Source organism: Scylla paramamosain, chromosome 29 (genome assembly GCF_035594125.1).
Source record: "Scylla paramamosain isolate STU-SP2022 chromosome 29, ASM3559412v1, whole genome shotgun sequence".
NCBI lineage: Eukaryota > Metazoa > Arthropoda > Malacostraca > Decapoda > Portunidae > Scylla > Scylla paramamosain.
Genome location: NC_087179.1, coordinates 18,594,380 through 18,610,871, shown reverse-complemented (window position 1 = coordinate 18,610,871; position 16,492 = coordinate 18,594,380). Strand labels below are relative to the sequence as shown.

The 16,492-nt window shown below is 42.5% G+C and overlaps 1 protein-coding gene and 1 long non-coding RNA gene across 3 annotated transcripts in view; both read right to left on the bottom strand.

Annotated features, from left to right (window-relative positions):
• Nucleotides 1–2,086: 2,086 nt before the first annotated feature.
• LOC135115536 (uncharacterized) lies at nucleotides 2,087–5,662 on the bottom strand. 2 transcript variants are annotated; one of them, XR_010276013.1, is made up of 4 exons: nucleotides 5,435–5,662; nucleotides 5,170–5,239; nucleotides 3,914–4,050; nucleotides 2,087–3,440 (listed from the first exon to the last, which is right to left on the bottom strand). It is a non-coding gene; the product is annotated as an uncharacterized LOC135115536 (long non-coding RNA). The 2 variants fall into 2 exon arrangements; XR_010276014.1 differs by lacking the exon at nucleotides 5,170–5,239 and having other exon boundaries at nucleotides 5,435–5,659.
• Nucleotides 5,663–7,435: 1,773 nt separating this feature from the next.
• The window catches only part of LOC135115535 (sphingomyelin phosphodiesterase-like), a 20,758-nt gene continuing 11,701 nt past the window's right edge, over nucleotides 7,436–16,492 (bottom strand). Inside the window, exons 3-13 of the mRNA XM_064032403.1 lie at nucleotides 15,029–15,291; nucleotides 14,211–14,582; nucleotides 13,743–13,979; nucleotides 13,177–13,486; nucleotides 12,824–12,936; nucleotides 11,902–12,074; nucleotides 10,940–11,140; nucleotides 10,026–10,196; nucleotides 9,237–9,429; nucleotides 8,602–8,786; nucleotides 7,436–8,301 (exon numbers count right to left, since the gene is read on the bottom strand). Of these exons, the coding sequence (XP_063888473.1) occupies nucleotides 8,175–8,301; nucleotides 8,602–8,786; nucleotides 9,237–9,429; nucleotides 10,026–10,196; nucleotides 10,940–11,140; nucleotides 11,902–12,074; nucleotides 12,824–12,936; nucleotides 13,177–13,486; nucleotides 13,743–13,979; nucleotides 14,211–14,582; nucleotides 15,029–15,291 (2,345 nt within the window). The 3' untranslated portion in view covers nucleotides 7,436–8,174. The remainder of the gene's footprint in view (nucleotides 8,302–8,601; nucleotides 8,787–9,236; nucleotides 9,430–10,025; nucleotides 10,197–10,939; nucleotides 11,141–11,901; nucleotides 12,075–12,823; nucleotides 12,937–13,176; nucleotides 13,487–13,742; nucleotides 13,980–14,210; nucleotides 14,583–15,028; nucleotides 15,292–16,492) is intronic.

Here is a 16,492-nt window from a genome sequence, read left to right as displayed (position 1 = left end):
GGTATATTACGATGTTGATGTGGTGTGAAAATGGAAATAACAGATAGATGTGTGTGTGTGTGTGTGTGTGTGTGTGTGTGTGTGTGTGTGTGTGTGTGTGTGTGTGTGTGTGTGTGTGTGTGTGTGTGTGTCTGTGTGTGTCGTGGGTGCTGATAGAGAAAGATTTGGGTGACTTCGCTGGTGCCACGTGTAGGCGGTGGTGGTGGTGGCAGTGTGTTGCTTGCAGCATCGTGTGTTTGGCGTATTAGGGAGGATAGGCCGGTGACGTGAATCAGTTCTTGTGTATCAACTCAGCTGCATTACTATTCCAGCTGCATTACTGTTCCTTCCAGGGGCCACTGCAGGCTCTGAAGAAAAGACGTCACAACAGCGCGCAACACCCTATAGATCTTAAGCCCGTATCCTGGAACACTCTGCTCTCTCACCGGAACTATTTGCAAAAGCCACAATGTTGTTTAGCCGGATTTTCAGCAGCGTTTCACCCCCCCTGCTATGAATATAGAAATCTTATCCATCTGTCGCTGGAATCATAAAAACATCCTTAAAACCCGTGTCACTTCACCTATAGAATCTGGAATGTAGAGGAGGCACTGCGCTATACTCTCAGAATAAGAATGCCTCACACGGAGACGGTTTGTGTGCTGGTTTACGTCAGACAGATTTCCTCAGCGATCACGTTCCTGTGTTATTGCGCCCAGCCACATCTGCTTTTAGCAAGTTTAAGTGGGACGTATTGAGATTTTTCTTGTGACGTTTACAAATTCTGACAGCTTCCTTTCATAGTCTCTTGATCAGAAACCAGACTTCTCATATTTTGATAATCCTTTTGACTGTACTCTTTTTGAAGGAAGTGCCCAAAGTGGCCTCTTTCTCTTTTCAGCCTCTTCCGTTACCCTTGGCCAGATCCAGTCTTACACTAGATAAAGAAGATAAATAAGTAAAGGCTTAGGTATTGATATATAGGCAGAAACAAACATTGAATGCACAGCCTCCTTCCATGTCAATGTTGTAGTGTGTATTACATGAGGCACAACCACTACCGTTCTCCGTGATATGGTTCCGGGCTCCAGCAGTCTTGCCTCTTCACTCGAATGATTGGTTGGAATGAGTAAGTGAATCGCACACTCATTTCATTTACTCCCTGTTGTACGATTAATTATTTACAATCAGTTACGTACATAGACGTGACTCAGAATGGAAAAAGACGCTCCTGACAAAGGAAACGCTTGCGCGCCTCGAGAAGGAAACCTCTTCTCACGGTAGGAAGCAAGCTGCGACGCGTGTTTGAATGGAAGACCACCCTCCTGACGAAGGCACCAATCTAAGAAGTGTCAGAGAAGAAAGGAAAGAGCCTCCTGACGATGTACGCAGTCTGACACAAGTGTAGGAATGAAAGACGACCCTCCTGACGAAGAATGCAGTCTGTGACGAGTGTCTGAGTGAGAGAAAGGTCCTCCTGACGAAGGTAGCAATCTGAAGCGAGTCTTACTAATACTATTACTATTACTACTGCCACTACTACTACTTGTGATGCTACTACTACTACTACTACTACTACTACTAGTGCAATTCCAGTAGACTTATATAATTATTCACGTTCTACAGGTATTTGCTTAGTCTTGGCAGTGCAATTCCCGTAGACTCATTGTAACGTTATAAAAAGTTGCGTAATATAGAAAACATGAGTATTTGAGTATTTCATGGATAACTCCAACAATAATTATCCCATTGTCTTTAGTGAGTCTTTAAAATGTTACTGCTATACATTACTTTGAAAATCACGCCAGACACACCAGCTCCTACCTCGTGAAGATCCAGGCTGGGACTGGACCAAGCGAACCAGTGAGTGAATCATTACAAGACAGACTCGACCCGCTATGAACTAAGACTTACGCCACTGTTCAAGAAGGAAACAATGCATGAATCTGTTTGACCCATTCACTGTTGCGGTCATCCCTCCTTAACATTCAGAGATTAAAAAGAATCGTTTTCCTGGACACACACACACACATACATACACAGAGAGAGAGAGAGAGAGAGAGAGAGAGAGAGAGAGAGAGAGAGAGAGAGAGAGAGAGAGACTATAATTTACAATTCCTTTTTATTGTACAAACATTACTTTTTTTCAGCATTCTGCATATTACTATTACTACTACTACTACTACTACTACTACTAAATCACACTTAACACAATCAGATCTACATACGTGCAAGACAAACACCATCTAATTAATATATAAATCAGAATCAAGCTAATTATATATGAGTAATTTAGGAGCGCACACACGAAACAGGACAATAATAACAATAATAATAATAATAATAATAATAATAATAATAATAATAATAATAATAATAATAACACTGAGAATAATTAAATATATCTTATTTTTACTATTAAACAAAGTAATCTCTCTCTCTCTCTCTCTCTCTCTCTCTCTCTCTCTCTCTCTCTCTCTCTCTCTCTCTCAGATCCTTAACAAACATATCACTCTAATAAAAAAAATTAATATTACCCTCATGACACACTGCTACTGGTCCAATGAATAATGCAGACTCGGATGCAATACCTACAAATCACACACCTTTAATAATATACAATCAATGTCATTAAGTCACTCATACTGAAGTCATTCCCTCATTCAACTCAGCATGTTATTTGTAGGCAGTCACTACAGAACAAGGAGGAGGAGGAGGAGGAGAAATAACAGACGAAGCAGTAAGGATGAAAGGAGTGGATGTGAAGGAAGATAAAAAATTAGTTGGAGGTCATGGAAGAGGAGGAGGAGGAGAGAAAGGAGTAAGAGGGGGAATATGAGATGAAATAGAAAGAATGAAAGAATTAGATAAGGATGAAGAGAATAATAAGTAGTGATAGAAGGAGGAGGAGAGGGAGAAGGAGGAGGAGAAATAAGAGAAGACGGTTAGAATGAAGCAGAAAGACGAGGAGTAATGAACAAGAACAAGCAGAAAAGGAGATGAAAAAAGAATTATAAGAAGAAGAAGAATTAAGAAGAAGAGGAAGAAGATTTATGCACCTGTCTTAAGTCTCTCCATCATCACTAATTCCTTCATCTTTTTCACATCATTATTATCATCCATGCCTTCTATATCCTCTTCTTCTTCGTCATCGTAATAAAGGCTTGAAACTGGAGGCTTTTCGGTGCTTTTTGTCGTTGATGTAGAAGTTGTAGATTTAGTAGTAGTAGTAGACGTTGTTGTAGTAGTAGTAGATGGTGTCGTAGTAGTAGTAGATGGGGTGGTTGTTGTAGTAGAAGTGGTAGTAGTTGCAGGTTCCGTAGTAGTGGTGGGAGGAGTGGTGGTGTTGGTGGTGATGGTGGTGTCGCTAGTGTTGGTAATGGCTGTGGTGTCCGTGGTGACTATCATAGTGGTCTTGTATTTATCCAGTTCGTCCTCCAGATCACTTATCTTGGCCTTGTCTGTTGTGGGTGGTGGTGGCGGTGGTGGTGGTGGTGAAGGTGGTAGTGGAGGGAGAAAAATGAAAGGGTGATGTTAGTAATGCTGTCTTGAACAGATGAAAAAAACAATAAAATGAGAGAATATCATAGAGAAAACTATTTTATTATTATTATTATTATTATTATTATTATTATTATTATCAGTTAGCCTTTTACTACAAATATAAGTTTCTGCTGCAACAACAACAACTACTACTACTACTACTGCTACTACTAATACTACTACTGCTGCTGCTGCTGCTGCGTATTACTACAACTTTCACCAATGACCTTGTAAAACTTTTGCTGCTACTACTACTACTACTATTACAACAATAACCACTACTATTACTACTACTACTACTACTATATCTACTACCACCCCCAACACAGCCAGACACACCTCCACCTCCCCCAGCCACCCCTTCCCCCCACATACGCACGCAAGCACTCACAGGACAGATCCATGGCAATGACAGCGATGATGAAGCAGAAGAGAGCGAAGGAGAGAAACCCGATCACTCCCAGGTGGGTCTTCTCCTTGGCTGAGCGGTGTCTCCACGCCATGGCAAGCTTCTCACGGACTGCGGGACTGTCAACACCAGAATAAGACTATAAGTACATAAGGGGGAAGGTGCAATGAGCCAGTGGACAGGCACTTAGTAGTCACTACATGATAAACCTCATTTTATGTCTCCCTGTCATTCCTATCCATAAATTTGTCTTGTTTCTGTACGGGTAATCTGACTCCTCCACACCAGAACATCAGAACACAAGAATATGTGCGCAAAGAACGCTGAATTTTCTCGCGCGATGAGCTTGTCTTTTTTATTACACAGATGGTAAATGATTAGTGACAAACAAAGCTGCTACATTGTCCCTCCCGGCGCTGGTCGGAGCAGATCACCCGCGTCACTGCACTCACTTACCAACGCCGGAAGCCACCCCGAGCCAGCACCGGTTGGGGCCGACTGCTCCCGAGAGGAAACCAACGTTCTCTTTGCACGTAACCTTATTAAGAGAAGGTGAAGCAGGCCAGTAGTAGTGGCAGCCCCTGTATGACACAATACTTATTTCCCCTGTCACTCCTACAGGTTAAGTAAAGAAAGATTTGGCAAGATTGAATAATAAAATAATAAAATTCACAACTCCAATAGAAGAGAAAGAGAGAGAGAGATAAGAAAAAAAAATAACATACTCTTCTTCCTGACACACACACACACACAGGGTGATGCGCTACTTAACAGTGACAAGGATGAGTAGATTGTGAAATGACCTCACAATGGGAACAATTATATTAGGTAATGATAAGAGATAAGAAAACTCTCTCTCTCTCTCTCTCTCTCTCTCTCTCTCTCTCTCTCTCTCTCTCTCTCTCTCTCTCTCTCTCTCTCTTCACTTTTCTTCTCTTCCTCCTCTTCCTTCTAAAACATCACTCCCTCTTCTTCCTCCTCCTCCTCCTCCTTCTTAAACTCCCTTCATCACTCACTCCTCTTCTCCTCCTTCACCCACCACCACCACCCCCACCACCACCACCACTGCTACTACTACTACTACTACTACTACTACTACCACTATCACCACCACCACCACCACCACTACTACTACTACTACTACTACTACTACTACTACTACTACTACCACTATCACCACCACCACCACCACCACTACAACTACTACTACTACTACTACTACTACTACTACTACTCACCTGAAATGTGCACTTACAAGCAGGTTCCGACGACTCCGAACAGACAAACCCACAAACACATCAGCTGGTCCTGTGTGTGTGTGTGTGTGTGTGTGTGTGTGTGTTAGGAAGAAAAAGTGGTGTTATTTCTCTCTCTCTCTCTCTCTCTCTCTCTCTCTCTCTCTCTCTCTCTCTCTCTCTCTCTCTCTCTCTCTCTCTCTCTCTCTCTCTCTCTTTCCTCTTCCTTCCGCCTTCTTCTTTCTCTTTTTCTGCCTCCTCTTCTTACCTTCTTCTTTCTCTTGTATCCTCCTTCTTTTTCTCAGCTCCTCCTCTCTTCGCAAATCCTTCTCTTTTTCTTCCTCTTCTTCTTCCTATATTCTTGCAGTAAACTCCCTTGTTATTTCCTCTTCCTCTTTTTCCTCGTGATGGTGATGTCACCTGTATGTGTGTGTATGTGTGTGTGTGTGTGTGTGTGTGTACTGTAAGGTATGGTGGCCTTAGACTGACTGTGTATGTGTCTAGGTGTGTGTGTGTGTGTGTGAGAGAGAGAGAGAGAGAGAGAGGAGATAAGAATGTGTAGGATAAGGAACAGAGATAAGAGGAGGAAAAACACTTAACAGTTTTCAGTACGTGATAATATTGCAATCACGTGTGTGTGTGTGTGTGTGTGTGTGTGTGTGTGTGTGTGTGTGTGTGTGTACTGATTTTATAGCCACAACAACGCCCCCAATTCTTGTTTATCTTCAGTAATAACCAGTGACATTACGACTGTTAACCATTATCACCACCACCACCACCATCGCCATGACTATCACCACGACTTCCACTGCCACCACCACTAATGCTAATGCTTTTGTCATTATCACTATTAGACTGGTACCGCCATTACTACTACTACTACTACTACTACTACTACTACTACTACACACACACACACACACACAGAAAATAAAAGAAATATTAGGAACATAACATTTATTCATTAACTTAAAACACACACACACACACACACACACACACACACACACACACACACACACACACACACACACACACATACAGACAGACATACACAAATCCAATAAATACTTTTTACAAAATGTACAACAAGCGACAGAAACTTAAACAAAAAAGATTAATAATAATAATAATAATAATAATAATAATAATAATAATAATAATAATAATAATAATAACAGCACATTACACATTCACTTCTTTAAATATGTAAAAGTAAAATATAAATGAATAAATAAAACATCAATTCTCTCTCTCTCTCTCTCTCTCTTAGATTTTACACACAAAAAATAAAATAAAATATAATACTTAACTCCAAAATACATAACGTCAATGAAAGAAAACGGGAAACACAAACTTCTTAACACTATCAAAAGACGCAACGACTTGACAAGGAACTGAAAGAAAACGAGATGCGGGAAATAAAAAAAAGGCACAGAATTCTTAACATAATCGAATGACAGAAAAAAAAATATATATATATATATAAATAAATAAATAAAAAAGTACTTGAAGTTACACTATATTAACCCCTTCACTGCAATGGGGTCACCTTTCAATAACATTCCAAGAAAATTCAACCCACATAAACCACGGCTTCACTTTATTGCACTTAATTCCTGCCAACCACACGCTCAAATAACAAAGGAGGCAATGAGAGGCAGCCTACCAGTGTTCATCCCGTTTTCCTTTATATTTTTTAGTGAATTGATAAATAAAATATTTGTAACCCTTACGGGTGTTTCTTAAAGGTTGGGGTGGGGACAGGGCATTAATTAAAAGGGGGGTTCGGGGATGTTCTTAAGGGGGCCACTAATTCTCCATAGATTTTCATTACAAAAGGGTGTCTGTTACCTGACCCCCATGGATAGAGGCATGGCTGTAATGTATAAGACGATTCACAAGGGTACTCACACAGAAAACGAGGGAAAAATCTAAAATGTTCACCTACGAGACTAGTACAATAAAATATCTAAAAATTTAATGATGATTATGATGAATGTCCTGCAGCGAAAAGGGTTAACACATACATACATACATACACGTACACATATTCACTTGTGTTTTTTTACCTAATTCATTATTTTACTATATTCTCTTGATATAGTGAAAGACTACTGGGCACACACACACACACACACACTATATATATATATATATATATATATATATATATATATATATATATATATATATATATATATATATATATATATATATATATATATATATATATATATATATATAACAAGTTTGAGGTAATAATTAAACTTTTCTCACACACACACACACACACACACACACACACACACACACACATCTACACACAAAAAACAAAATAATTATATAAAAACATTTTTTTACATAAAAAATACTACTACTACTACTACTACTACTACCACTACCACTATTGTTACTATTACAACAAATATTTCTCTCTCTCTCTCTCTCTCTCTCTCTCTCTCTCTCTCTCTCTCTCTCTCTCTCTCTCTTATCTTTCACAGAACAACTTATATTGTTCTAGATAAAAAGGGTGGGAGTGAATGAGAGGAGTGAGAGGGAGAGGGAGAGGGAGAGGGAGAGAGGGAGGAGGAGGGAGATAGGACTGAAAAAGGATAAGAGGAAAATACTTGAGGTATGAAAGAGAATGGAGGTGAAGGATAGGATGTGAATGGGTGACAGGAGGAGAAGGAATGAAAAGGAAGGGGAAGATAAGAAAGAAGACAAAACAGAAAGAGGTAAAGTAAGGTTATAGAAGAGCAAGGAAGAAAAGAAAGGGTAAAGTAAGAAGTAAGACAAAGATAGCAGACAATGAGAGCTAAGACAACACAAAGGAAGAGCAAGAAAAAGGCAAGGAAATAATGAACATACCACAACACAGGAACATAACAAAAACACCTGCAAAACTCAACTCCACTTCCATCCACAGAAGAACACAGAAAAAAAAAAAAAGGGAAATCATAACATAAATACAAGGGGAGGTACCGGAGAGGACGCAGGAGGGATCTCTAGGGAGGAGGATGGCACCGCGAGGGCTTCACTCTATTCCCGTCCACAATGTTACAGAGAATCTTCTGTCTGCACACTAAGTCGCACCCCTTGGCCAGCTCCACATCACTGTCCTGCACCTGGTACCTGAAGGAGGGGCAGAAGGATTAGTAGTAGTAGTAGTAGTAGTAGTAGTGATATTGTTGTAGCAAGATGTTCAAGAGGCATCAAGAAATGCAGCTTCCCATATTAAACTACTGAGACCTGGAACGATTTGAAGGAAGAGGTGGTTGTGGCAAGCAGTGTACACATATTTAAAGAGAAACTGATTAAATATCGTTACGGAGACAGGACAAAATGAGCTTTGCCTCGTGCCCTGTTAAATACAACTAAGTAAACACACACACACACACACACACACACACACACACACACACACACACACACCTTCTAAACTTGTGCAAGAGCTGAGGCTGGTCAACCATTCTCCTGGTAAGCCGGTCCCAGTGGCGCGGGTGGAGGGAGGGCAGCTGCAGGTCCCTCCTTGCAGTGTACAGGCGGTACCAGTGCGGCGCATCAAAGGCATTAGCGTGTGTCAGGTTCATCACCCAAGTCTCATAATCCAGCACATCCTGAAGGAGGGAAGGGGGTTGTTGTGAAGGAGTAAGAAGTACAATTCTTTTTACTTGTCTTAATACTACTACTACTGCTACTACTACCACCATCACCACACTGCAGAAACACCATTTAACCAACGAAAACAAATCCAAACCTCAGCAACTCTTCCTCCATGTCTTACTACTACTACTACTACTACTACTACTACTACAACTACTTCTACAACTACAATTACCACAAGTTAATCAACCAAACAAAACAAACCCAACCAAACCTCAACAATACCCAAACAAAACAAAAAAAAATACACACAAACACACACGCTCACACAAAAACCACCACTTTCTTCCCCACCTCCTCCTCCTTCTCCTTTCACCAATCCCAAAGAACCACAAAACTAAATTACTTGACACCACACACAACACACCACCACCACCAGCACCACCACCACCACCACCACTCACCCTAGTAGTCTCCTCATGATCTCCGTCAATATAGAATATCCTGTAGGAAGGGTTGACATTGCTAAAAGGACCATTGTTCGGCGTGATGTACTCCACACCAACTGCCCTGGAGTGATCCGCCATGTCATAGTGGATCCTTATATCATCCTTGTGGGAGTGGCCATAAAACTGCCCGCGGATGATGTGGGAGAACCTGGAAGAGTGTGTGGAGTGAGTAAGTGGAGGAGTGGATGGTTCTGATGATGTGGGAGGGTCTGAAAGTGCGTGGAATGAGTAGGTGAAGGAGTAGATGGTTCTGGTGGTGTGGGAGGGCCTGGACAAGTGTGTGGAGTGAGAGGGTGAAAGAGTGGATGGTTCTGATGATGTGGAAGGGAATGGAAGAGAATGTGGAGTGAGTAAGTGAAGGAGTGGATGGTTCTGGTGATGTGGGAGGGTCTGGAAAAGTGTATGAAGTGAGTGGGTGAATGAGTGAAGGGTCTGATGATATGAGAGGGTCTGGAAGAGGGGTGGAGTGGTTGAGTGAAGGAGAGGAGAAAGATCTGACAAAGGAAAACATGAACTGGTGAAAGGAAGGACAAGGATAAGTGCCTTGAAACCTCCCTTTTGAAAGAGTTTGTGTCATAGAAAGGAGTTCCAGAGTTTACTAGAGAAAGAGATGAATGATTGAGAATACTGGTTAACTTTTGCATTAGAGAAGTGGACAGAAGAGGAGTGAGAGAAAGTAGAAATTCTTGTCCTTGTATCCCACTTCAACACCCTCCACACACACACACACACACACAGCCTCACCTAGACACCACTCTATCAAACTGATGTCCCCACTGAGCATAGCAGTCAATATAAAGAGGCGGAATGTGTCCAATTATATGCACCAGTTCTCCTCTCTGCTCTGCCCTGGACAGCTCCCGCACCAGCCAGCTCAGCATCAAGCCGGGGTCCACATCCTTGTACAGCACCCACCTGCAGAAGGGGAAGAAGGTGAGCACAATGGAACACAAAGAAAGAGTGAGAAATAATGGGTTCAGTGGTTTGTTTGTAGTAAGTTTGTGGTGGTAATAAGTGAGGGGAAAGGGTCTCAGAAGGTATATGAAGTAAGAACAAGGAATATTACGTTTGTTGGTACTTATAAGTCTGTTTTTGGAGAATTGTGTTAATCTAAAGAGTAAAGGATAATAGGAGAGGTAAGATAAAGTAAGAGGAGGTGGAGAAACAGGAACAAAGGAGGTAGAAGAGATGGAAGAAGGGATATTAAGTTTGTTAGTTCCTATGAGGGTGTTTGTGGTAAGATGCATCGATAGAAAGTAAGAGAAAAGGATATTTAAATCTTTCCTTCTCTCTTTCCTCCTAGTCTTCCCCATGACTTAATTCTTAATACTGTTTCATGTATGTTATTCTGTCTTATTTTATCTTCTTTAAACAATCAATCAATTAATCTCTCTCTCTCTCTCTCTCTCTCTCTCTCTCTCTCTCTCTCTCTCTCTCTCTCTCTCTCTCTCTCTCTCTCTCTCTCTCTATTCAGTACCCAAACAGTGAAACAAGCAAGAAAAACATACAAACTTCACTATTTCTTATCTTCCTACCACATAGCTCCTCTTTATTTCTCTCTATTCCATCTCTTCCCTCTTTCTCACATCCTCTCTCTCTCTGTCCCTCTCCAACCAACTACATCACTCTATCTCCCCCTCATCACCGCACACACTTACCAATTCAATCTATAGCAGTAGTTAGTATTGATGGAGATTATCCTAAACCCAGGGCGGGCCAGGACAGAATAGAAGCCCCCGTATCTGGCTGAGGGTGGCGCAGGCTGTCCCATTAGTCTACTCCAGTTGTCAGAAAGGGCGTCATAAAGCCACTGGGAGCCAAATTTCGTCCAGACCTCCTCTACCTCTGGCGGGGGGAAGCTGTAAAGGGCCAGATGGTTAGTGTATGGTTTTGTATGGCTTAAATGTGTGTTAGATTGAGGTATGTAAGGTTGGTGTGTCTGTAATAGGGAATGAATGAGTGATGGGTCTTGTGTGGCTTGTTTGGGCATTAAGGTGAGGTCTTGTAAGTTTCTTTGTGTTGTTTTTGGTGTGTTTAGCAAGTCTAGGGAATGTTATTTGTGTTTTTAAGGGTTCAGTAGATGTTTATTGTGGTTTCTAGGGATAATTTAAAAGATTCTAAGGGAAGTTATTGAGTTTTTTTTTGAGTGTTTTGTGATTCTACTGATAGTTTTTCAAGGTATACTGAAATTTGTGGGTGTTTTTAAGTGTGTCATTATTCTAGTGTCTCTTATAACCTGTGGTGGAAGGTATTGGTGTCTCTTAAAAGTCATCATGATTCTTATGAGTACGTGACCCTTCCTTCCTCCTCCTCCTCCTCCTTCTGACTCCCCATCAAATCCCCAATCTCCACCACACACTCCCCTCACCAGTACCCACACACTCTCCAATCCCCAACTGCCCTCCCATCACCACCAAGCTCCACACACTGCCATCACCAGTCCCCAAACCTCACCAAAACCTCCCCCATCACCAGTCTCCATAGTCCCCAACCTTGTACCCATTTCCACTCACAACCGTCACCAACCCCACTCACCCCCGACACCTCACTGCTCCTCCCGACCCTCCCTGACCCTCACACACAAACTCATGCCCCTCTGCCAATCCCCACCAATCCTCACCTGTCCCTGGGGAAGCTCTCGTGGTTGCCAACAGAGCCATAGATGGGGATGTTGGGAAAGAACCCCTTCACCAGGTCAGCCATCTCCCTCACCACAGCCAGGTTCCCTTCTCGGCTCACCTTCCAGATGTGGTGTGGGACGAGGTCACCAGTACACACCACATAGTCAATGTCCTGAAGGGGAAGAGAGAGAGAGTGAGTGTGTGGGCGTTGTAACCACCAAGAACCACCAAGAAATTAAATACGTAAAAGAAAGAAGGAAGAAACGAAGGAGGAAGTAAGAAAATAGAAAGAATAAGTGAAGGAAGATGCTGATAAAGATGAAAGGAGGTACCAAGGGTGTCTCTGCAAGGGTGTAGGGTGACTGAATGAATGGGTGAGGCTGTGAGGTGCTGTAAGGTGAATCAGGGTGAGTTTTCAGAGTGTTTGGTGAGGTTCTGTAAGGTTTAGGGTGTTGGGTCAAGTTAGATGGGTAGGTGGTGGTTAGGTTCATTTTTTGGTGAGGTGGAAAGGTTGGGGGGAAGGGGTGTGGATGAGTTTGTGGGGAGTGGAAAAGGTAGGGAGTTTAGATGGAGTGAACAGGAAGTGGGTGAGTGGGGGGTTTATGAGTGGGTACAGAGTGGGGAAAGGGTGAGGTTGGGTTAGGTGGAAGAGAAAGGAAAGAGATGGAAGATGAGGAGTAGGAAAAGAAGGAGAGAGAAAGGATAATCACAAGGGAGGAGGAGGAGGAGAATAAAAGTAGGAATAAATATAGGTCTTGATAAATTATAGGTACAAATAATAGGTAGTAAGACTGACTCTCTCTCTCTCTCTTTCATGGCCATCCTGTATTTTGTCCTTCACCTTTCTAAGAATTCCTCTCTCTCTCTCTCTCTCTCTCTCTCTCTCTCTCTCTCTCTCTCTCTCTCTCTCTCTCTACTCACAGGGTGGTTGGTCACAATGTGCTGGAACATGTGATGAATCAGCCACTTGGGGGAGTCACAGTTGCGGTAGTCCCCCCATCTCCCAGCTCGGTGCCCCTCCTTGCTGGGGGTACCTGTTGGGGGTGGACAGTGGGTGAGTGGAGGGGAGGAGCTGGGGTGATGGTGGGAAGAACAAAGTAGGTAGGGAGTTCTAGAGTTCATTAATTAAAGGGATGAAAGACTGAGAATACTAGTTAACCTTGCATTAGGGAGGTGGACAGAATAAGGATGAGAGAGGGTGGAAGGAATGAAAGACTGTGAATACTGGTTAACTCTTGCATTAGGGAGGTGGACAGAATAAGGATCACACTCACCACTATCTCTGTTGCAACACAGCGGCGCCTCACACACAGCATTTGATCCTGCCACATACTCCGGATCATAATGTGGATCAGTTAGGTGGAGAACCTTCAACACATCCTTCTTCTTCTTCCCACCAGAGGATGTGTGGGAGTTGGAAGAGGAGGAAGAGGAGGAGGAGGAGATGCGTCGAGCAGAAGGGGCATCTAAGGTGGTGGTGATGGTGGAGGAGGTTGAGGTGGAAGTGCTGTAGGTGCTGGAGGGAGAGGAGGTGGAGGAGAGGTGGATATCTGTTGTGGTTCTGTCTGCTTCATCCACATACATCTGGAGGAAAGATGAATGTGAGGGAATGGAAGATGGAAGTGTTAATAAGTGGGAGATTAATTAATTGACTGACTGACTGACTGATTGACTGACTGATTAAATGAATAAATGACTGGCAGATCGACTGATTAACTTATTGACTGACTGACGGAATGACTGATTAACTGGTGAAGTAACTAACGAAACAATAATCTAAGGGAATAACTAAAAAACAATAAACACACACACACACACACACACACACATACACACACACCCCAAGATCATCAAAACGAACAGAAGACGAAGACACAAGAGCTGGTTGGGGTTGGAGGCTGCGTCTGTGGTGGGGGCGCCTGTGAGGTCTCTTGCGGGGAGGAGGGGAAGGTGGGGGTGGGAGGTGTACATTCCACTGCCTCCTCTCAAAACTCCCACATCCCCTGTCCCCCAGCAGCATGGCACAGACTTCCTCTCCGTTGATTTCCGAGTTCCTAGCTATCCACGCCAGCCTGTCCTGTGAAAGTGAGAGGATGTTACAGTGATTGAGAGAGAGAGAGAGAGAGAGAGAGAGCGTATACAAACAAAATATATATACAATAAAGCCATAGAACTAAAAAAAACAAAATAAAAACACTTGAAAAACACAAAACAAATAAATGGATAGATATACAAAGCGCACACACACACAAACCCACTCTTTCCAAAACCAAACCTTAAAAACAAAACATACACAAACAAAACATACCTTATCCTGGAAAATAATCCCTCTGCAGACAGGAAGCGATTTATAAGCAACCACGTAGCATATCTTGACTAGTACATTGGCCATGAAATCAACAGGGGCTCCAAGTCTTAGGTACCCCACCACCAGCTTCGCCAGGAGGGAGCAAGCGCCACAGATTGACTCCCCTTGAAAGATTCTGTCCACCGCCCCGATCTCCTGCGCCGTGTTGATGTGATCCTCCGCTTGCGTCTGTCGTTTTCTATGGTTGCTCTCCTTACTGGGGCTGTTGTTGTTGTTGTGGTTGCTTTTGGGGCTGTGGTGCGGGCTGTGGTCGGGGAGGTGGTGGTCGTAGAATTGCGTGTAGGTACCGTTGTCTTTCAGTGCATTCAGAATCTGTTTTTGGGGAGAGAAGGGTGAGTGTTTACGGGGAAAGAGCAGGATGAGGAGGCTTGAGTAAGGTGTGTTTTGTGTTATGTATGTGTTTATTATCTACATGCTTATCTGTTTACCTGTCAGTCTGTTTACATGTTTATCTATCTATCTGTCTATCTATCTCTGTGTACGTATCTATTTATCTACCTTTTTTATCTATCTATTTTACTTATCTTTTTATCTATCTATATCCTTGCATATCTCTATTTATTAATCTATCTATCTATCTATCTGCCTATCTCTCTAGCTACTTTGTTTATATTTATCTGTCTACCTATCTATATATCTCTATCTATCTATCTATCCCCCTTGTTCCCTCTATATCTCTATCCATCTCTCCCTCTATCTATCCATCTATCTACCACTATTTAACCCCCCCCTCCCCCCTTGTTTCTTCCCTTCATCACCTGCTGCAGGCGTGGCGGTGCTTGGCTCAAGTCTCCTTCCTCGGGCTGAGCCATCCACACCTCTAGGTCATTGCTCAGCGCCGCCAGGTCAGGGTCACTAAACGGGGTCAGCGCTCCTCCCGCCACGACTCCTCCATCCCCTAGTCTTCTTCCTCCAAAGGGCGCTTCGCTCACACGCCCCCATCTCCCTCCTCCTCCTCCTCCTCCTCCTCCTCCACCTCCTCCACTCACATATCCTCTTCCATTTCCGCCAAACCAGCCACCTGTGTGTAAGAGAGAGAGAGAGAGAGAGAGAGAGAGAGAGAGAGAGAGAGAGAGAGAGAGAGAGAGAGAGAGAGAGAGAGAGAGAATTAGGGTATATATTGATAATTTTAATGATTCTTGAACACACACACACACACACACACACACACACACACACACAGAGAGAGAGAGAGAGAGACACAGAGAGAGAGAGAGAGAGAGAGAGAGAGAGAGAGAGAGAGAGAGAGAGAGAGAATTTTAGGATACGCATCAATAATTTTACTGATTTCTGAACAGAGAGAGAGAGAGAGAGAGAGAGAGAGAGAGAGAGAGAGAGAGAGAGAGAGAGAGCAGGAGGTAACCAGAGCAGCAGCAGCAGCAGCAGCAGATGTCCTTCAACCACCACCACCACCACCACCACCACTACCGCCTCCAGAACCAACGAAGTGACAAAAAAAAAAAAAAAGAGGAATTGACAAAAGAGGAGAGGGAAAAAGAGATAATGGATAATAACCTTTCTTCTTTTTTCTTTTCTTTTTTTTTCTCTCTCTCTTCTTTTTGTCACGGAACTGGTTGACAAGAATTACGACACACACACACACACACACACACACACACACACACACACACACACACACACACACACACACACACACCCTTCACATCCCTTCTAGATTAGACTTAGCTTTAGAATAAATGTGAAGTATTTCCCCACCCCCTCTGTACATTTTCAATTTGTTAACTGCCTAAAGAATAAACCGTTTATTATTATTATTATTATTATTATTATTATTATTATTATTATTATTATTATTATTATTATTATTATTACATACCAATGACACTAATAACAGTAATGGTGGAAATAATGCTGGTAGTAGCAGTAATAATAACAGTAGTAGCAGTAGTAATGGTGGTGGTGGTGCTGGTGGTAGTATTAGTAGTAGTAGTAGTAGTAGTAATTGTAGTAGTATCTAGGTAACAACAATTACAATAATTTTACAATTACACATCCTTGAAAAGTCTAAATTGATCAAAATTACTGAAGAAAATTAAAAGATTACATATCATCCGGGAGAGAGAGAGAGAGAGAGAGAGAGAGAGAGAGAGAGAGAGAGAGAGAGAGAGAGAGAGAGAGAGAGAGAGAGAGAGAGAGAGAGAGAGAGAGAGAGAGAGAGACAAAAACCTACCTTTACACACCCTTTGTTCATACACACCTAC